This window comes from Scyliorhinus canicula, chromosome 10 (assembly GCF_902713615.1).
Source record: "Scyliorhinus canicula chromosome 10, sScyCan1.1, whole genome shotgun sequence".
NCBI lineage: Eukaryota > Metazoa > Chordata > Chondrichthyes > Carcharhiniformes > Scyliorhinidae > Scyliorhinus > Scyliorhinus canicula.
The window spans coordinates 78,430,450-78,453,529 of record NC_052155.1 but is presented as its reverse complement, the minus strand read 5'-3'; the positions used below and the strand labels follow the sequence as shown (position 1 = coordinate 78,453,529).

At 46.4% G+C, this 23,080-nt stretch overlaps 1 protein-coding gene across 1 annotated transcript in view; it reads right to left on the bottom strand.

The window, feature by feature from the left end:
* Positions 1–12,896: 12,896 nt before the first annotated feature.
* Positions 12,897–23,080, bottom strand: part of LOC119972470 (rho-associated protein kinase 1-like) — a 286,367-nt gene continuing 276,183 nt past the window's right edge. The window contains 2 exon segments of the mRNA XM_038809214.1: positions 12,897–14,346; positions 21,171–21,387. Of these exon segments, the coding sequence (XP_038665142.1) occupies positions 14,343–14,346; positions 21,171–21,387 (221 nt within the window). The 3' untranslated portion in view covers positions 12,897–14,342.

The window sequence follows — 23,080 nt, the reverse complement described above, 5'->3', positions numbered from 1 at the left end:
ATATAGCGTGGCCAATCCACCTACTCTGCACATTTTTTGGGTTGTGGGGGCGAAACCCACGCAGACACGGGGAGAATGTGCAAACTCCACACGGACAGTGACCCAGAGCCGGGATCGAACCTGGGACCTCAGTTCCGTGAGGCGGTTGTGCTAACCACTAGGCCACCGTGCTGCCCCAGAGAAGGAAATAAGATAGTAATTTTAAAATTTCAGCGGTGATAAATCAATTTTTGGAGGCTCACCACACTGCAGAGGCAGTTGTTAGCCCTTTATTCCTTTAACATGGTGTACCCTTTCTGTCTTGAGAAAATGGTGCTTCTCCCCATCCCCCCATACGCATGCGCATGATGTACGTGGTGCAACCATCAAAAGCAACAAGCAGACGTGGCTGTTCATTCCTGCGTTTCCTCGAGTCATAACTCGTCTTTTCTTCAGCTTTTTGTGCATCTAGATTAGTTCTTTTACCCACTCAGGTCAGTGAATAGCTCTAGAACAGGTGCAACTACGTTTTTTATAGGTTTGTTGGTGATATTTAATGAAATATTTACGTGTGATGTAGTAAGAGTGAAGCCTGGATGTTCAGAGGACTGCTATGGCATTTAATCTCGGAATAGGAGACATTTATTCCTTAACATGCTAATATTCAAATACAGATACCACTAATTTGCAAGTCTATGATATAAATTGCACAAAATTATCAGTGGAGAATCAGTGTGAAATAATTTGATACGAAGGAACAAAGAAATGAAATATGGTTTATCCGTCTGCAACTGACCGATTGTTTATCATTTTCTTCCCATTTTCTCATGCGTCTTACGGTTTTTGAGATAGAAAATGAAATGTTATGAGTATTTTGTGTACAACCGAGTGGAGCACAGAACAGGAAAAAAAAGAGGGCCAGAGTCGAAGAAGAGTCCCATCAAAGAGGGGCATTAGATGCATGGATAAAAAGAAGTAAAGAAGAAGTAGGAGAACCTGGAGACGTAAAAGATGATGTGGGTGCAGAGAAGGATTTTTCTGATACGGATTCAGCTCGGTCAGAACATAATACTCTCTCTCCTCAGTCTCGTTGTCAGGATGATGATCCATGTGAAGAAAATAAAGAAGATTTTAGCATATTTTTGCAAAGAAGCGATTTTGGTTGTTTGAAGAAACCGATTCCAGATCATTTGAAGATGACAATATTACAACATGGCCCTGAAAGATATCAGAATAAAAGTGGTTCATTTGCTGAGAAGGATGGGAGATCATTTTCCAAACAGTGGTTTGATAAAGTTTCCACAAACGGAGAAATTGTGGAGAGAAAATGGTTGTTATACTCTCCATATCTGAAAGCATGCTACTGTTTTGTTTGCTTTTTGTTTTCAAAGGAGCATTTGTCGCCTGTGTCAAACTTTGGAAACGAAGACGGTTTCTCCACTTGGAGAAAATTAAATCCAACAATACTTGACCATGAGAAAAGCCCTTCTCATAGAGCTCACATGAGGCAATACCTGAACCTCGTAGTTCGACTCCATCATTCAACTACGATAGATGCTGAACTTCAACAGCAAATGTCTGTTGAAAAGAAAAGATGGAAAGCTATAACTGAACGGATTGTCGAGGTTATATCCTTTCTGGCAAAACAGAATCTGGCCTATCGTGGACATCGAGGAGAAGGAATATCTGGGTTATCAGAGCCGGGGGAGACAGTCAATGAAAATACAGGAAACTTTCTAGCAACAATCAGACTTTTGGCCAAATATGATGACATCTTAGCAAAACACTTGCAGAGAGGGAAAGAGAAACCAAAAAGTGTCACCTACTTGTCCAACAGAATTCAAAACGAAATAATCAATCTTCTTGGTGAAACTGTCAAGAAAAATATAATTTCCGAAATTAAGGACGCAAAATATTTTAGCATAATGCTGGATTCAACTCCAGATATTGCCCATGAAGATCAGATTTCTGAAATTCTGCGTTACGTTCATATTGATGAAAACAGAAAAGTAGAAATAAAGGAGACATTTCTGGGATTTTTTCCAAGTCAACAAGAAAGATGCAGTCAGCCTGGTAAATAAAATTCAGGAAAAATTGGAAGAAGACAAAATTTCCATGAATGACTGTCATGGTCAAGCATATGATAACGCAGCAGTTATGGCTGGAGTGAGAGGAGGTGTTCAACAACAAATTCTTGAAGTTAACCCAAAAGCTGTGTTTGTGAACTGCGAGAACCACAGCCTCAATTTGGCCTGTGTCCATGCAAGTGAGGTGCAACCTGTTGTTGTTACATTTTTTGGCATTCTAGAAAAACTCTACTTTTTTTTCTTCATCTACTTCTCGTTGGGAAGTGTTAAAATCATTTGTCACTCGGACTGTGAAAAGACAGTGTGACACAAGATGGAGTTCCAGCCATGATGCTGTGCAAGTAATCCACGAAGAGTGTGACAACGTTATTGCAAGCCTTCAACACCTGCTGGAAGGAGAATTTTCAAGGGAAACTAAATCTGATGCAGGATCGCTACTGAACTCTATTCAACAGTTCCCGTTTATAGCTTTATTAAATTTTTTGTACTCAGTTTTATCATCAGTGGAGAAAGTCTCAAAACGTTTGCAGGATCCGAAAATGGGGTTCCATGAAGCTTCTTGTGATCTGAGAGGACTTATTCATATCTTGAATTTGAAGAATGACGAAATTATCCACAATGCAATAGATTTAGCCAATGAATATTGTGAAAATTGGGGAATACCAATTGCACGAACAAGGAGAAGAAGAATAATGCCTGGAGAGTCAGCAAGAGATAGTGGACTGACGGCACAAGAAGAAATTAATGGAGTAATGGTAGAGATTGTGAACAGATTAAAAACTGAAATTGAAGACCGCAGTGTCCGTCTTCAAAGACTCAGTGACCGATTTTCTTTTCTTCTGAACTTGAATTCAGTAGTGATTGAAGATGAACAAGAAAGAGAGAAATTAAAAAAGGAATGTTCAGACTTTGCAAATTATTATGACAATGATGTGGTTGCAATTCAGTTATATGACAAAATTATTGATTTTGTGATGCTCCTTCGAGCTGGAGGGAATAGAGTTCCCCCTGATCCTAAAGATGCTCTGGAGTCTTTACTGCAGTATGGGAGGGATGTCTTTCCGACGCTGTGTGTTTCATACAGATTACTGCTTACAATCGCAATTTCAGTCACAAGCTGTGAAAGGTAATTTTCAAAACTGAAATTAATAAAAACATATCTGAGGTCTTCTATGTCACAGGAGCGACTGACCAACCTGGCTTTAATAAGCATTGAAAAAGAATTTCTCACAGCTGATGTAAAAAGTGAAGTAGTTCAGGTGTTTTGTGACAGGAGGTATCATTTGGGGAAAAGAACTTAATAAATTTGATTGATTTATATTAAAATCGAATAAAGCGTTTATTTCATGTTTCATCTGTGTTTATATATTCAAAATGTTTTCCTTTCTGATAATATTTCTCAGTATATTAGGCCTTATACTTGAGTCTTTGGGGCATACAATCAAGATTTGCCCCAGGCATCACCAGACCTCTGCACGCCACTGGTCAGATGTTTCATTCCAATTTTAACGGCATAGCTAGAGTGGGTGCAATTTTGATTAACAAAAGAATACAGTTCTCCTCCTTGAATGTAATCTCAGACCCTGGGGGCATTATACGATAGTTAGTGTACACTTTCTCAAATTGCTGTAGTTTTGGTGAACGTGTATGTTCCTAACTGAGATAATATGAAATTTTCCACATCATGTCTATCCTCCCTTCCCAATCTGGACATCTACCATCTTATTTTTGGAGGAAATCTAAACTGTGTTACAGATCCAAAACTGGCTGCTCAAGTCCAAAGACTTTCGCCCTTTCCGGCATTTCCAAAGCTCTCTCCACCTTTTATCAAAGATATTTGATAGATCGAGGAATAGAGGGCGAAATGGAAATGTGGAAAGGAATTGCGGTCGCCACAGTTCAGCCATGATTGTATTAAATGACAGGGAAGACTCGAAGGGCCTGGTGGCCTACTCTTGGTTCTACTTCTTGTGTGTTTAGAACTCAAATGGGTTTTGCAGACCCTTGCCGATTCCTCCACCAAGTCAAAAGGGACTTTTCTTACTTCTGCCATGCCCACCATACTTACACATGCAACAAGTTTTTTTGTTAGATAGAGCTCTTCTCTCTGCAGTTAAAACCCATGAGTATTTTGCCATAGTTACATCAGACCATCCGCCCTACCCCGGCTCTTAGGTCTAAAGCTAAAGGTTTCCCTCCAGGGAGATTTACCACAACCGTACTATCTGAAAAAGATTTTTGTAAATCCATATCCACCAGTATAGGCAGGGCGGCATGATAGCACAGTGGTTAGCTGTAGCTTCACAGCACCAGTGACCCGGGTTCGATTCCCGGATTGGGGTAGCAAGGGTGGGGGGTGCTGGGCAGGTACGTAGGGGCCTCTGGGACGTTGGCGGGGATGACGGGTTGGGGTCTTGGAAAGGGGGGGGGGGCTGTAAGGGGGGCCTAAAGAAGAGGGCCCCGGGGACCCCATAGCAGGGTGTCCAATGGGTGTGTGTGGGGTACTGCCCATGGGTGGGGGGTGTCGGTGACCCACAAGCTCACTTAGAGATCAGGGCACCCTTTCAAAATAGCGGCTGATCGCAGAGTTCAGCTCCCCAGTGGTGAAAAAATTCTAAGGACGAGATTCTCCGGAAAGATTTCTGTGTGGTAGCGAGCGGGAACTGGCGTGAGCTTCCCGCCGCTTGGCTGGGCGAGGCCGGCAGCGCAATACAATTTAATTGGTCCACGTAAGGAGGCCCCATGGGCTTCATGCTGCAAATGAAGCGCACCAGCTCTCCGGTGACAAGGTCGAGCAGCACTTTAACAGCTCTTGCACAGCTAACCCCACTCAGCTCGCAGCCATGGCGCCGAGAAGACCTCCCCAAGGATTGAAGATGCAGACCTGGGGAGGCTCTTTGTTGTGGTCGAGGCCACGGGGGGATGTCCTGTTTCCCTAAGGATCCCGGAGCATGAGCCACAGGGCAGCTAGTGCCACCTGGGATGAAGTGGAACTGGCAGTGGCCGGCAGCTCAGCAGCGTGACCCGGATTGACCTCTAGTGACATAAGAACATAAGAACAAGGAGCAGGAGTAGGCCATCTGGCCCCTCGAGCCTGCTCCGCCATTCAATGAGATCATGGCTGATCTTTTGTGGACTCAGCTCCACTTTCCGACCCAAACACCATAACCGTTAATTCCTTTATTCTTCAAAAAACTATCTATATTTATCTTGAAAACATTTAAGGAGCATCAACTGCTTCACTTGGCAGGGAATTCCATAGATTCACAACCCTTTGGGTGAAGAAATTCCTCCTAAATTCAGTCCTAAATCTACTTCCCCTTATTTTGAGGCTATGCCCCCTAGTTCTACTTTCACCCACCAGTGGAAACAACCTGCCCGCATCTATCCTATCTATTCCCTTCATAGTTTTATATGTTTCTATAAGATCCCCCATATCCTTCTAAATTCCAACGAATACAGTCCCAGTCTACTCAACCTCTCCTCGTAATCCAACCCCTTCAGCTCTGGAATTAACCTAGTGAATCTCCTCTGCACACCCTCCAGTGCCAGTACGTCCTTTCTCAGGTAAGGAGACCAAAACTGAACACAATACTCCAGGTGTGGCCTCACTAACACCTTATACAATTGCAGCATAACCTCCCTAGTCTTAAACTCCATCCCTCTAGCAACGAAGGACAACATTAAATTTGCCTTCTTAATCACCTGTTGCACCTGTAAACCAACTTTTTGCAACTCATGCACTAGCACACACAGGTCTCTCTGCACAGCAGCATGCTTTAATATTTTATCATTTAAATAATAATCCCGTTTGCTGTTATTCCTACCAAAATGGATAACCTCACATTTGTCAACATTGTATTCCATCTGCCAGACCCTAGCCCATTCACTTAACCTATCCAAATCCCTCTGCAGACTTCCAGTATCCTCTGCACTTTTTGCTTTACCACTCATCTTAGTGTCGTCTGCAAACTTGGATACATTGCCCTTGGTCCCCAACTCCAAATCATCTATGTAAATTGTGAACAATTGTGGGCCCAACGCTGATCCCTGAGGGACACCACAAGCTACTGATTGCCAACCAGAGAAACACCCATTAATCCCCACTCTGTTTTCTTTTAACCAATCCTCTATCCATGCTACTACTTTACCCTTAACGCCAAGCATTTTTATCTGATGGAGCAACCTTTTGTGTGGCACCTTGTCAAAGGCTTTCTGGAAATCCAGATATACCACATCCATTGGCTCCCCATTATCTACTGCATTGGTAATGTCCTCAAAAAATTCCACTAAAATGAGAAGGTCAAAGCCCTACACCAGGCCACACATCTGAGTTGGCATCTTCTCCTGAAACTTTCCCACCCCCACGCGAACCTCCCAACCTTTCTTCAACACCGCAACGGGGATAGGATGGACGCATGGGCTTAATTAAATAGGGTGCTCTTTCCAAGGGCCAGTGTAGAATAGATGGGCTGAATAGTCCCCTTCTGCACGATATATTCTATGATTCTATGACCGAGTGGTCACCAACGTGAAGGTTGGCAAATGCCACAGGTGAGGATCCAATGAGTCCTACCCGGCAAACGTGAGTTGCTAATGCCAACAAGATTGACCCATCCGTCCCACTGACCACGTGCTAATTTTCCTGCAGGAACTCCAGCGATGGTGTTGGCCCATTCGGGGATGTCCCTCCCCCCCTCCGCCTCCCATGAGAACAGCTCGGATGCAATCATCAATGGATCACAGGTGTCATCCCCTCCCTCCACCAGTGCAGATACACACACCTCGGTGGGCAACATTAGTGGTCAGGCTTCTGGGGCACATTCTGAACACCTCACAGGTGCTGATGCACATCAGGTGGAGGCAGGATCGCCCAGGTGAATCAGAGGCCTGCAAGATCCCAAGAACCAGCTGGGTCTCATTCAGATGCGGATCCCCTGGATCAGGTTTACTCAGAGCAGATGCAAATGTTAGGGTGCGGCTGTGATATTCAGAGGAAGATGTCAGCAACACTCCAGTACGTCCATAGCAGATTGGAGGAGTCCCAGAAACTACAGGCGCAGGAGCTAACGCTGGCAATGTGTGGCACCGAGTCCAACACTGATATGGTGGCGACCTCAAAGGAGAGCCTGGTGCACAATGTCAGCAGCATTAGTGGAGGTGACCAAGGGGTGGTGACGGCCATGGCTGAGGGCCTTGGTAGACTGTCCGACGCACTGGGGTACATAACCCGCAGCAGCCCTTGCACAGGGTTCATGTTTGTCAAAAGGATTACTAGTTGGCACCAACGTGACCAGTTGCTGGGGTGGTGGCTGGATTGCGGAAGGCTGCTGGATATGCGGTTTGCCCCGTGAATTGTATGGAAATAATGTTTAAGTGGTGATCATTGATTTATCGCCACACTACAGCGGGAACTCGATTTTGCCTATGGGACCGGGCCGGCTGCTTCGCAAATGGTGTGGCACCCAGCCCGGTTCACATTTTTAGTCTCTCCCACTATTCATTGGCCTTGTCGCGCTCTAGTGAAACGAGGCCACTGAATCACAGTGTGGGCTAAACTTGAAACTCTTCAGGGCCCAAAAAAAGTGACTAAGTGTCGTTTGATAGTGGTGGGGAACCTCCCTGCAAAACCCGCCACAAATAGAAATGTTTCCATTTAATTCTGCCCGTAATATTTGATAACCAAACTGGCTTTGTAAACGGATGTCAATTATCCTCAAATATACGTCATTGACATTTTACTTTCCCCAACTGCCTTGATCATCCCTGAAGATATTGTCCCTCTGGATGTGGAGGAGTGGAATATCTGTTTGTAATTTTGGGTAAATTTGGATTTGGTCCAAAATTTACTTAATAGATTCGCCTTCTTTATACCTCCCCTACTGCAAATGTACACACTAACTCTCTATATTCAGACTACTTCCATTTATCCAGTGGAACCCCATCAAGGGTGCCATCTGTCTCCATTGCTCTTTGCCCTGGTGATGAAACCCTAGTCAATAGCCTTAAAGTCGTCTACACTGTTAAAAGGTGTCCATTGAGCTGGTGTGGAACACTGTGGCCGGGATTCTCCAATCCTGCGGCCAAGTTCTGACGCCGGCATGAAAAACGGCATGAGCCACTCCGGCGTCAACGGGCCTCAAGTGGCAGGTATCCACCCCTTACTGGGGGGGGGGGGGGGGGGGGGGGGGTGTCGTACGGCGCACCATGGCCGGCGCGAGTCCGTGCATGCGCAAGGGTCTCCGCACCAGCCCCTGGGCAATATGGCGGAGCCCTACAGGGGCCCGGCGCGGAGGAACATAGGCCCCCCACTAGCCCGCCTGCCGATTGGTGTGCCCTGATCGCGGGCCAGGCCACCGTGGAGGCCCCCCCGGGGTCGGATACCCCTGCACCCAGAACTCCGAGGTCCCGCCGAGTGGGACCATATGTAACCCACGCCGAACGGACCCGGTCGAACTCAGCAAGCGCTCGGCCTGTCGAGGCACGGAGAATCGCTGGGGGCGGGGATAGGGGGGAGAGCTTTCAATGGCCTCCGACCCTGCGCGGGGTCGGATAATCCCGGCCCGTGTGTCCTTACATGCTGATGACCTCCTATTAATATATTACTAACCCTGCTGCTCGTGTTGATGGCATAATGAATATTCTCAGTGGCTTTGGCTCATTCACTGGCTATAAATTGTATATTAACAAAAGTGAGTGTTTCACAATCCCAAACAAATCCCCCCAGGAGCTTTGCTGTTTCGTATATCTGGAGCTGGTTTTCGGTCCGTAGGTGTGAACATAACACACTCTCTTGCGACTCTTCTTGGAACAAACCTCACAAGTCTGATGAACAAAATTAAAGCAGATTTACAACATTGGGATAATTTACCTCTCCTTAACTGGCAGAATTCATCTATAAAAATTAACATTTTACCTAGATTCTTATTTCTTTTTCAATGACTCCCTGGGCTGGATTCTCCGCTGTCGGGATTCTCCGTTGTGGCGGCAGCGCACCCATGGCCGGGGTTTTCCCGACAGCGTGAGGCTGCCCACAATTGGCCTGAGACGGAGAATCCTGCCGCTGGCGGGGGCAGAGAATCCATCGTGGGATGGAGAATCCAAACCCCTATTTGTCTTTATCAAAATCATTTTTTGTTATGGTTAACAAGTGAATATCAACATTTGTCTGGGCAGAGCGGGTAGAGGCGGCCTCATGGAAAGATATAAGTTTCGGGGCACTGTTAATGGCACCTCTGCCATTCTTGCAGGCCAAGTACTCCACAGGCCCAGTAGTAGTGGTGGCCCTCAGGGTGTAGGGACAGTGGCGGTAGCACATGGGCTGGAGGGGGCGTGGTGTGGGCACTGATATGTGGTAACCACCGGGGGGGGGGGGGGGGGGGGGGCTGGATGGGGGGGGTTCCGGGGGTTCCGGGGGTGGCAGTGGGCGGGGATCGAGAGATTTCGTGATCTCTTTATTGATGAGGGCTGCCCGAGCTTGGAGGAGTTAGAGGAGGAGTTTGTGTATGTGGGAATGGGTTCAGTTATCTGCAAGTGAGGGACTTTGTGCGGAGGCAGGTTTCGATCTTCCTGCACCTGCCGCTCCAGGAGCTACAGGTGGTGTCAAGAGCAGGAGAGGAGAAGGTTTCAGAGATCTATAAGGAAGTGATGGAGTGGGAGGGTACCCCGATAGGGGAGGTGAAGAGGAAAGTGGGAGGAAGAGCTGGGTGGAGAGTTGGGAGGAGGCCCTGAAGCGCATCAATACATCCTTGCCGTGTACCAGGCTTAGCCTGATACAATTCAAGGTGGTCCTCAGGGCACACATGACAGTGGTCCGGATGAGCAGGTTCTTTCAGAGGGTGGAGGACAGGGGTGGGCGCTCTATAGGGGAACCTGTGAACCATGTCCATATGTTTTGGGCATGCCTGATGATGAGGGGTTTCTGGCAGGGATTTGCTGACGCCATGTCAGAAGTATTAAGGGTGAGGGTGGTGTTGAGTCCAGAGGTGGCGTTCTTTGGCATATCGGAGGATCCAGGAGCCCAGCGGGTGAGAGAGGCCGATGTCCTGGCCTTTTGCCTCCCTGGTGGCCTGGTGACGGTTCCTACTAGGTTGGAGGGACTCGGAACCCTGAAAGTCGGGCGTATGGGTTAGTGACATGGCAGGGTTTCCAAGACTCGAGAAAATTAAATTCGTCTTGAGGTGATCGCTGCAGCGGTTTGCTTGAAGGTGGCAGCCGTTCATCGACTTCTTCGAGAAAAATTAAGCTGTCAGCAGGGGTTGGGGGGGGGGAAGGAAGGAAAGAGAGGCATTGTGGGGGGGGGGGGTTCAGTAAGGTTAGGAAAATCTGTGGAAAGGTGGCTGGGGAGGGAGGTCCTGTTTGTGTAAACCATGTTGGCTGGAGTTGTGTTACTAGGGAGGTGGTTGGTTATATTGTTTTGTTCTTGTTGATACCTGATTGTTAAAATTGTTAAAATTATAAATGCCTTAATACATCTTTTTCCAAATAAAACATTTATCTGGGCAGGCAGAACTCCGAGAGCAATGCTTCAAAGCAAGTTGGTGGGCTAGTACTTCCTAACCATACTATTATTGGACAGCCAATATAAAAAATATTTTAATATGGTGTCACAATCCAAGTTTAAACTGGTGCCATATGGAAGTTCATTCCTGCTGCTCATCCTCTCTTCCTGCCTTAATTTGTGCCCCGATATCTCCCCCCCCCCCTCTAAATACACGTCAAACCCCGTTGTGATGTCTACTTTAAAAATATGGAAACAATTCCATCAGCATTTTAAACTTTCTATTCTTTTGCCGTTGGATCTTATTTCTAACGACTTATTCTTGTCCTCCAAGCTTGTGGAGGAAGAGGGGACTTGAATGTTTTACTGACCTGTTTGTAGATGGGAACTTTGCCAGCTTCAGTGAGCTTGCAGTCAAATTTAATGTACCTCAATCTAGCCTTTACTGCTAATTTCAAGCCTGTAATTTTGTTGGTTCACACTGTCCACCTATTCCTCAACTCCCTCCCAGTATATTATTGGAAGGGATTTTGTCATTGCTTCAAACCAGCAGTGGTTGTATGATCTCATGCTATCCGCTGGAACCTCTCCTCTCCATAGATAACAAACGATTGGGAGTGGAGCTTGGGCTCGACTTTGTGATCGGCTGGTGGGAGGAGGCCCCTTTCACGGTGAACTCCACATATTCCTGTGCTTGGTTAAGCTAGCTTAATTCAATTTAAAGTTCTGCACAGAATTCACTTCATCAAGGTCAGAATGGGTAAATGTTTCTCCAACGTAAACAACAAGAGACAAATGCTCACTCGCTTCTGCAGACCATACCCACGTGTTCTGGTTGTGCCCGAAGTTGACTGGTTTTTGGTCACTCCTCTTTGATACTGTTTTCCAAAGTTCTAGATATTGACCTACAGCCTTTGTAGCCACCTGGGGTGGCCACGTCCCGATTTCAAAATGGAAACTTGCAAAGAGTAAAGGTAAAAATTGGACAGTGCTAGGAAAACAAGCAGGAGCAAGGTTTGCCTGTGGATTGGAACTTGCAGCTCCCAGACAGAACTGATACTACAAGCCATTAGCATAGTAATGAGATATCTCCGGGGACAAAAGAGAAACATTTAGGCAATCGGTACCACGGCAGACTCCCCTACGCCAGTGAAGACTAAAACAAAGGCAGGCCAACGGTCACCTAGGGCCCGCCCCTTGATCAAGGAACGACCCCTTTATTGGAGAGAATCAAACAAATGATTGGGACATGGTCCAATTAATTGGGGCCAAGTTCAGGAGCCGCCCAGAAAGGCGCAAAACCCTTTGGGGTATAAAGAGGAGTCCCCAAAGACAGATCGCTCTCTTCTTCTTCACCTTGGCCCTCAGCGACGAGAGGCCGCCAAGCACCAGCCAAGTAAGTCTAAGGTCAATGCACGCTACGAGATAGGCGCTCCTAGCTACTTTTCTATACCAGTTTGAAGCCAGCAGTATCAGAACCGGACAACGGCCATTGTTCCTCTGACTGAGTGGGCGCCCGAAGCTAAGTATAGGCTTTTAGTAGTAGTTGTAGTTTAGTGAGTAGAGTTTGTGCACAAGTAATAATTGACTGTGTGTAAATAAATGTGCATCGATTTCAAACTTACTAACTGGTGTATCGAGTGTTTGATCAGTATTTGGTTTTGAACCTTGTGGTGGTATCAAAAAGATACCTGGCAAAGGTAATTAAAACAGAGCAAATTAAGGAAAGCATAACGAGCACCACCTTGTCCTTCGATTGCCATAATTGGAGCCTCACCTGCACTGGTCAGTTTCACCAAGATGAATGCAGACGCCATAGCATTTGCTTCATTAATAGCCCGCAGGCAGACTCTATTAACCTGGAGGTGCCCCAAACCACCCACTGCTTCATCCTCATTGGAGGACTTAATGTCTTTTCTATGTTTGGAGAAGATTACGTGTGCCATAAGAGGATCCACTGAAAAATGTCTTTGTAGATGGCAGCCATTTGTCTCTTTGTTTAAAGAGTTAATTACTGTTGACTGTTAATTTTGCTTTTTTTCTTGCATTGTTTTTGTTTATTCTTTTGTTTACAGGGGGGTTGCATTATGGTATTGTATTGTTCTTTGTTTACCTGCTCTTTACCTCTTTTGAAAAATCAATAAAAAGAATTTATAAAAATAAAGGTGTACAAAGTGGCTGCCATAAACAACAATTCTTTCTTCAGTGAATGAATAAATAAATTCTGCTTCAATAACAAGGATTCATCCTGCATATTTTGGTGAACAATGACAATAGTAGAAAAGTCAGGTGACATGAGAATCATTTCCGACCATATTAAAACAGGCGGATGCATGTAGATAAGATATGTTTATTGGTACATACCCATCAGTGCGACGTTCAGTATCATTTAAAACATGCTTTCATCCTAAACAAATATCCAATTTCCAGTGCTTTAATACATGTAACTGCAAAGCTATTATAAATTATTTTGGGAGGTATTGGGTGAAGTAAACCATATCATGAATGTGTTCCTGCTGACTGGCAAGAGATAAAACAGCAAATACAACAATTCCTATATTACTGGAGTGACTCCTGAAATAATTCACAGAAACAAATCTTACTTAATGCCTTCTACAGTTCAAGTTTCCTGCATGTTTTCCTATGAATAACTCCCACTCATTACAGGCAGTTTATTCACCTTAATATTGCATTCAAAATTATACCCAAAATAAAATCTTAACTTAAAATACATTTCACAATGCAAAGGAAAATGTCTAAGCAAATGCAGTTATTTGAAATTATGTTGCATTAATTGTATGGCAGTAAAACAGTTCTTCAAAAGTAAGGCACCAACAGGACAACGCAAGTCCTGTTAAAGTGTCTTGAGTAGAATAATTTATGTTTCAAAACAGTGCACAATTTTTCTGTTAAGTTAATGTTGTCTATCATCTGATAGAAATCCATTTGCAAATGTAAGGCAATATATTTATAAAATTACAAAATAACATACCCCCCAATATACTCAAAACCTGGTTGTTCTGAATTGTTGCTACTTTCCTAATGCTTCTGTTATTTCTAGTTGTTCATCAATCCATGAACCACTATGGTTTGGCAAAAAATGCATACATCAAGAGTGAAACGCTCTGCTTATTTTTCTCTGTTCTACACATTTTTAACTGAAGCATTTGGAAGAATGTAATTTCTAAGCACTTATATGAGGAGTGCACCAAACTTTTCCATCTTCTCAACAGATATGCACTGAAGGCATGAAAAGGTTGAAGACATAACAGATTACATGATGTCATTGGTATTTTCAAGCATTTGACACCATCTTCAGAGCAGTTCCTTCTTGTCCTGTGCTTGTATTATCAGTACTTTGATTCCACACCTTCCCTCCTATTTAGCATAAACTATTTCCTCAACTGCAGCTGCTCTATCTTTTACTCATTTAAATGATATGATAAAGAAAGCTCAATGAGCTTTTCCATAATGATCTACCTCAGTGTTCAGTTGACTATTACAGAAAAAAACCAGCATCTTATTTCTAGCTATGCTTTATCTGTTGCAATTGTAAAAATAAAAACTATGGTAATGTGGGTAACACACAGTCTTCTGCGTACTTCGATCACATGAAGAATGGGGAATTGGGGAATGGGAGACGGGTTAAACAACAATTGCAACCCTGACATTTGTAATGTTTATATTGGAAGGAACCAAATCCATTTTGCATTACGTTGTGACCTTAGAAAACCTGGCTTCTTGAAAAGAATTTTAGATCCCAATTCCATAGGAGGTTAGCTGAAATATAAAAAAAAAATCATGATCAACAGAACTTTGACATCCTCATGAACACAGCAATTAGAATAAAGTATGAAGACATGTCTGCTAAAAGCAGCAGGGAGTTTATAAAAACATTGCATTTTATTTGAATTACAGAGTAAACTATTATTTACCTCATTATAGAAATTATGATTTACACACTTAATTACTAGTTGTGAGTCATTGTGCAAAATGTTTTTCTATTTTGCAATGTTTTGTGTCCCAATCTATCCATTTTAGGCCTTTTTAGCTCCGCTATCTATCGTTCTGCAGTCCCTGGCAGCTCTGTATTCTTTCACATGTATTTTCTCCAGTAAGCACCACAAATTCTAGTGTCTAATGCGCAGCTTCCAGCAGGTTGTCATTTGATGGTCAGGAATGGAAACATTGGTCGATTTCCCCCAATCCAAAAAAACACATTGATTACAGTAATCCAACATAATAACAACCGAATCCATGTCTGTCCTATATGAATCATTTCTGTGCTATATCACTGAATACCTTCTTAGAGCTACAAAAACAACTTGCAATTATAGGCTGCTTATATGTTCCATGGCACTTCACAGGAACTTAATCAAACAAAAGGTGACACTGAGTGAAAAAATGAGACATCAGGACAGATGACCAAATGCTTGGTCTCCCTCTATTCCTGAATTACTTCTCATTCCCTATGCCTTTTAATTCATTATCAGAGGCTGGTCTGCTTACCTCTCTGGAATTACCTTCCAAAACCATGTTGATTTATTATCCCTCTCTGCTTTCAAAAGCCTCATAGATGTCTATTTATTCAGCTATGTCTTTTACCTTCATATCCCCCCCATCACTATTCTTTCACTTCCTCAGGGTCCACTACTCTACCATCTAGCATGTAAGGATATTCATCTACAAATAAACTGTATTATACAATGTAAATCGTTGTTGAGGAACAAATATCCTTTCCTCCTTCGCAAATCGTATGCCCCAATTCAGCTATTGTTTCAGCTGTTATTTCCTAAGTTTCTAGTTCTTATTTATAACCGTTTACTGTAATTTATAAAATTACTATAACTTGAATGATTGGCTAGCTCAGTGGTAGGATTCACATCTTCAACTTAGGGGGTTAATCTAGTTTGACATTTCACTCCACAGCTGAGGAAATGCTGAAATTTTGGAGCTACTGTTTTCTTAATAAAATGTTAAAACGAGATCCCAACAGCATTCTCAGGTGTACGTGAAATAATCCATATAACAATTTGAAAAGGAGCAGGGAAAGCTGTCCCAGTGTTTTTAAAAAAATAAATAATTTTTATTAAGGTTTTCACAAAATATAAACAACAAAACAATATTAACAGAATAACCATTGTAAAAACCCAAGAACAACACCTACCCCCCTACAAAAGCAACTATTAAATCGAAAACAAAAAAAAAGCAAACAACAGAAAGGAAAGAGATAACACCCGCCACATCCCACAAACCCATGTACACACTTCTCCCTCCCCCAAACCTAATCCCCCCATCTCCTCCCCCTCTCCCACCCGCCTCCCCCCCCATCCCCCTCCCCCTATCCTCCTCCCCCCCATCCTCCTCCCCCCTCCCCCTCACCCCTCCCACCCACCCCTCCCCCTCACACCCCCACCCGTCCCCCTCCCCTCACCCCCTCCACCCCTCCCCCTCACCCCCCCTTCCCCCCCCACCTCCCCCTCACCCTCCTCTCACCCCCCTCACCATTGAAGTAAGATCCTCCGCCGGGCTACTAGGGACGCAAAGGCCAGGACACCGGCCTCTTTCGCCTCCTGCACTCCCGGCTCCACTGCAACCCCAAACATTGCGAGTCCCCAGCCTGGCTTGACCCTGGATCCCACTGCCCTCGACACCGTCCTTGCTACCCCCTTCCAAAATTCCCCCAGCGCTGGGCATGCCCAAAACATATGGGCGTGGTTCGCTGGGCTCCCCGAGCACTAGCACACCTGTCTTTGCCCCCGAAAAACCTACTCATCCTCGTCCCAGTCATGTGGGCCCTATGCAGCACCTTGAACTGTATGAGGCTAAGCCTCGCACAGGAAGAGGAGGAATTCACCCTTTCCAGGGCATCCGCCCACGTCCCCTCCTCAATCTCCTCACCCAGCTCCTCTTCCCATTTACCCTTCAGCTCCTCCACCGAGGCCTCGTCTACCTCCTGCATAACACGGTATATGTCCGAAATCCTCCCTCCTCCAATGCACACCCCCCCGAGAGAATCCTGTCCTGTACCCCACGTGGGGGCAGCAAGGGGAACCCCTCCACCTGCCGCCTGGCAAACGCCCTAACCTGCATGTACCTAAACATGTTCCCCGGGGGGAGCCCAAACTTCCCCTCTAACTCCCCCAAGCTCGCGAACCTCCCATCCACAAACAGGTCCCTTAACCTCCCAATACCTACCCTGTGCCAGCCCAGAAATCCGCCATCGATGCTCCCTGGAACAAACCGATGGTTCCCCCGTATCGGGGACTCCATCGAGCCCCCCACCTCTCCCCTATGCCGTCTCCATTGCCCCCAAATTTTGAGGGTAGCCACCACCACCGGGCCCGTGGTATACCTCGTTGGAGGGAGCGACAACGGCGCCGTTACCAGAGCCTCCAGGCTCCCAAATTCGCTGAGAATCCTCATCACCTCCGGCATCCCCCCCTCCGGGTCCGCGACATACAGCAACAGGTCGTCCGCATAAAGCGACACTCGATGCTCCTCCCCACCCCGCACCAGGCCCCTCCAGTTCCCTGACTCCCTCAACGCCATGGCCAGGGGCTCAATTGCCAATGCAAAGAGCAAGGGGGACAGGGGACACCGCTGTCTCGTCCCCCGGTACAGCCGAAAGTACTCCGACCTCCTCCTATTCGTGGCTACACTCGCCATCGGGGCCTCATAAAGCAACCTCACCCAGCGGACAAACCCCTCCCCAAACCTAAACTTTTCCAACACCTCCCACAAATACCCCCATTCAACCCTATCAAAGGCCTTCTCCGCATCTAATGCCACCACTATCTCCGCCTCCCCTTCCACAGCCGGCATCATAATGACACTGAGGAGCCTTCGTATGTTGGTGTTCAACTGCCTTCCCTTCACAAACCCCGTCTGGTCCTCGTGAATGACCCCCGGCACACAATCCTCTATTCTTGTGGCTAAGATCTTTGCCAGCAGCTTGGCATCTACATTTAGCAGCGAGATCGGCCTATATGACCCACACTGCAGAGGGTCCTTGTCCCGCTTACGGATCAAGGAAATCAGCACCCGTGACATAGTTGGGGGCAAAGCCCCCCCCCTCCCTTGCCTCGTTAAAGGTCCGGACCAACAGGGGCCCCAACAGGTCCGCATACATTTTATAAAATTCGGCCGGAAACCCATCCGGCCCCGGCGCCTTCCCCGACTGCATGTTCCCTATCCCTTTAACCAGCTCCTCCAGCTCAATCGGCGCCCCCAGTCCCTCCACCTGCCCCTCCTCCACCTTCAGAAATCGCAACTTGTCCAAGAAGCGCCCCATTCCCCCCCCCTTCACTGGGGGTTCAGACCGGTACAGTTCCCCATAAAAGTCCCTAAAGACCCCATTAACGTCTACCCCCGTCCGCACCACCTTCCCAACTCTATCCGTCACTCCCCCAATCTCCCTGGCCGCGTCTCGCTTTCGGAGCTGGTGTGCCAGCATCCTGCTCGCCTTCTCCCCATATTCATACACCGCCCCCTGTACTTTCCTTCACTGAGCTTCCGCCTTTCTGGTGGTCAGTAGATCGAATCTGGCCTGAAGGCTACGCCGCTCCCCCAGCAATCCCTCCTCCGGAGCCTCCGCATATCTCCTATCCACCCTCACCATCTCCCCAACCAATCTCTCCCTCTGCTCCCCCCTCTCCCTATGGGTTCGGATGGAAATCAACTCGCCTCTAATCATCGCCTTCAATGCCTCCCAGACCGTCCCCACTCAGACCTCCCCGTTATCGTTGGCCTCAAGGTACCTCTCAATACACCCCCGAACCCTCCTGGCCACCTCCTTGTCTGCCAGCATCCCTAGTGGTGGTCCCTCTCCTCCCCCAGCCCAAGGTCCACCCAGTGCGGGGCATGATCCGAAATGGCAACGGCAGAGTATTCGACATCCTCCACCCTCGAAACCAGCCCCCTGCTCAGGACAAAAAAATCAATTCTAGAATAGACCTTATGCACATGGGAGAAAAACGAGTACTCCCTGGCCCTTGGCCTCGCAAACCTCCAGGGATCCACTCCTCCCATCTGATCCATAAACCCCCTCAACACCTTAGCCGCTGCCGCCGGCCTCCTAGCCGTCCGGGACCTGGATCAATCAAATGGGGGATCACGCACCGTGTTGAAGTCCACCCCCATGATCAGGTCCCCCACCTCCAGGTCCGGAATGCGGCCGAACATGCGCCGCATAAACCCTGCATCGTCCCAGTTTGGGGCGTAAACATTCACCAACACCACCCGGTCCCCCTGCAGCTTACCACTCACCATCACATACCTCCTGCCACTGTCAGCCACTACATTTAATGCCTCAAACGACACCCTCTTTCCCACCAGGATCACCACCCCCCGATTCTTCTCATCCAGCCCTGAATGAAATACTTGGCCCAACCACCCCTTCCTCAGTTGAACCTGGTCCGCCACCTTCAGGTGTATCTCTTGGAGCATGGCCACATCCGCCTTCAGCCCCTTCAAGTGCGCAAACACCCGGGCCCGCTTGTCCGGCCCGTTCAGCCCCCTCACATTCCAGGTTATCAGCCTGATCAGAGGGCTCCCTGCCTCCCTCCCCTGCCGACTAGCCATTACCCATCCCCTGCCCGCCACTGGCCAGCATCCCCGCTCGGCCTGTTCCCCACGGCGGCAACTCCCCCGCCCCAGCACCCCCTGCATACTCCAGCTCTTTCCTGGCCATTTCAGCAGCAACCCGGTATTCCCCCCCCCCAGGCTAGGACCCCTCCTAGCCACGCCCCCCCCTCCATAGCACTCCCGTGAGCCAGCTAACTTCTGCTGATCCCGGCGACTCCCGCCACACCTCCGACCCCTCCCCACGTGGGACTACTCCTCCTCCTCCTTCGTGCCCATCAACTGGCCCTCCTACCCCCCCCCCAAAAGCTCTTGCGCGGGAAAATAACAACCAGCAAAACCCGACCCCGCCCCCATCATCCCGCAGCGCGGGAAACCAGAGAACAGCCCGCGCTTTCGCCCTGCCCAACCCCGCCTCCTCTAGGGCAACTCCCATTGCCAGTCCCCACCACCAGCTCCCCGCACTCCCAGTTTATCTCCCTGCTCGAACCCGTCCACCAGACCCATACAAAAAGACATGAAAACATCGCCCCACCCACCTTAAAGCCAAGACACATCCTGCATTAAACAGCGAACCCCCCCTCCAGAGAAAAAATTAAACACAGTTACATTTTCATACAAAACCCCCATCCTTGACCCTCAGTTTGAGTCCAGTTTCTCGGCCTGTACAAAGGCCCAAGCCTCCTCCGGGGACTCAAAATAATGGTGACGGTCCTTGTAGGTGACCCACAGACGCGCCGGCTGCAACATGCCAAACTTCACACTCCGTCTGTGGAGCACCGCCTTCGTCTGGTTGAACCCGGCCCTCCGCTTAGCCACCTCCGCACTCCAGTCCTGGAAGATCCGCACCTCCGCGTTCTCCCAATTGCTGCTCCGCTCCCTCTTGGCCCACCGGAGCACGCACTCCCGGTCAACGAACTGGTAAAACCGCACCAACACCGCCCGCGGCGGCTCATTCGCTTGGGCCTCCTAGCCAGTATTCTGTGTGCCCCCTCCAACTCCAGGGGCCCCTGGAAGGACCCAGCTCCCATCAACGAGTTCAGCATAACGACCACATAGGCCGCCAGGTCCGACCCCTCCAGCCCCTCCGTGAGGCCCAGGATCTGTAAATTCTTCCGCCTCGACTGGTTGTCCAGCTCCTCGAACCGCTCCTGCCACTTTTTATGGAGCGCCTCGTGCATCTCCACCTTCCCCGCGACGGCCGCGGCCTCATCCTCCCTTTCGGAGGCCTGCTGCTGCAGCTCCCGGATTGCGGCCCCCTGGGCTGTCTGAGTCTCCATCAGCTTTCTGGTGGTAGCCTTCAGCGACTCCAGCAGCTCCACCTTAAGCTCCCGGAAGCAGCGCAGACTGTCCCAGTGTTTGGGCCAGCATGTACCCCCAAACAACATCATCAAAATTGATTAACTGGTTATTCATCTCAAAACCGTTTGTGGGACCTCACTGTGTGTAAACTGACTGGTGCATGAGATACAACATATGACATACAATAAATTGTACAATGGCTGCATCAGAAGTATTCTATTCTTTATACAGTGCTTGGAGAAGCCCCATGGATGTGAATAGTGCTATATAATGCAAGTATCTTTGCTTCTGATGGTCAAGATGGGAAAACCTTATTTAGCTCGCTGTCTTTATTTGTGTTTATTTTTGCTATTCTTACTTTAAAGCTATGCAGAATTTCAACTTTTTCTGCACAATCTTTAGGCTCCAGTTCTCCAGGAATAGCATTTAGAATTCTTAGGAGCTATCATAGAGATATTTAGAGGCATGTTCCACAGGTGTAGCAGCAGCACAAACAATATGTAACCTAACTCGATTTAACTGTTACTTAAAGGGTCACTGATACAGTGACTAAGTCAATTTAATTTCTCTTTCTTTGAATCACAGGATATTCTTCAGTGTTTGTAGGATTGTGTTCTATGAACTATCCATTTTTCCATGAAAACTGCAAATCAATAATTTCTGTCCTGTTCCTTTCCACAGTTTTACATCAGATGAAAATATTTTACCTAATATATTACCTGGGTTTAATTGGAACAATATGTTTGGCAGGTTTGCGAAAAGATTGGTTTGGCGCTGATCTTGTAGAAGAAGTCCTGGGAGAAGCACGCACAAAGGTTGAGGCAACTGGTGGACTCTTAGGAATCTTCTTCACTAAATGTCCAATCCATCTTTTCTGTTCATCCTGAGAGCATGCCAATAGCAACATATCTCTAGCTGTGTTAACGTCATAATTCACTGAGGAGAAAACACAATTTTAGCAACGGTCAATATAAAAAATTCTACATTCCTCTCCCCTGTTCTAGTTACTTTGCAATTGGATGAATAAAATTAGACAGACAACATGTTCCTCTAGACTTGTCATGAACTCCTTAAACAGCCATGAGAAGAACATTAGATTAATTGGGTGGCTTGAACCTCTCAAAATAATACTTTACCTTAGTTTGACATCTTACGAGACAAGGGCGGTAACATTATAGGTGACAACATACATCTTACAAACCTGTATGACAGCATGAGTATTGCAATATTCTACTCGGTTCTATTAGCTTGTTGTTCATCATGGAACATTATAAAATGCTAACATGGCGAATATTTTTTCCTCTCAAACATGGGTGATGAAATATATGTTGTGAAAGATAACTGACTGTAAAACTCATTAGATCGAATGTTACAAGTTGCTGCACATATCAAATTTAATGAAGCTGCTATTAACCAAAATATAATGTTATTTTCCAATGATAAAATAATTCTCAATCGAAAAGAGGTACAGTGTAGTGGAATATATTTCTGCCGGCCCTATACATGAAGGGCACTACATGACTCAGAGGTATTAAAAAGTGGACAGAGGTAGTCTTTTTATACAAGTGACCCATCAATGTCATTGCCATTATAAGCCATAAGTAACATTTAAAGACAAAGTAAAAAATATTAGATCTTTCATACTTGCAAGTGCAATATTACTCTATAACAGCATTTTTTAATTTTTCTTTGTCAATTCAATTAGAGCCTTTTGTAAAATTTTAAAACAAAAATAAACTTGAAATGAGAAATTCCAACTGTGAAACCAGTAGTGTGTGCCTGACAGAAACAGACTTTCATAGAAAGTACGTTAGACAGTCCAAATAGTTTCTGTGGTGGTAAACTTAGATGGCTGGGATGTTGGGCATTACACATGTTGGGGAGTGGGGTGGCGCGTTAGTTTGGTGAGAATGCAGGTTGTGTAAATACATTTAAGACGAGTAACTGCTAACCATACCAAAACTCCTCAACTTGTTCTAAATAACTAATTCATTGCCTAAACATTAAAAAAGTGAGTTCTTCCAAGAAGCCTGTGTTTACCGCAAAGGCATCATTGACTCAGTACAACATTTATGAGAAAAAACTTTTTTAAAACTCAGCAATTAATTTGCTTTCAAGAAAATTATGATGTAAGTCATGTATGGTACTTTCTATTTGTATAATTCACCTGCTTGTAAATACATAACAATGATCAGTTTAGCCTGAGTATATTGGTCAGACGGTGTGATAATGGACTGGAGTTCATGGTGCCCACCACTTTCAAGGCAAAAGACAAGGCACAAGGCCTTCCACTCGCCTGGATGAGTGCTGCTCCAAATACATTCAAAAGGTTTGTTACCTCATCCATCATCTTAAACATTCACTCTCTTCATCACCAGTGCACTGTGACTCCAATACAAACCATCTATTAGATGCACTGCAGCAACTTGCCAAAGTTTCTTCAATAGCACTCCCTAAACCTGTAACCTCCACCCAGAAGGACGAGGACAGCAGTCACATGGGGACACTTGCAATTTATCCTCCAAGGAAACACCTATCCTGTAACTCACATATCACACAAATGTAGTAGTTCAAGAAAGCGGCAAGTACGACCAACTTAAGGACAATTGTGGATGGGCAATAAATGCTA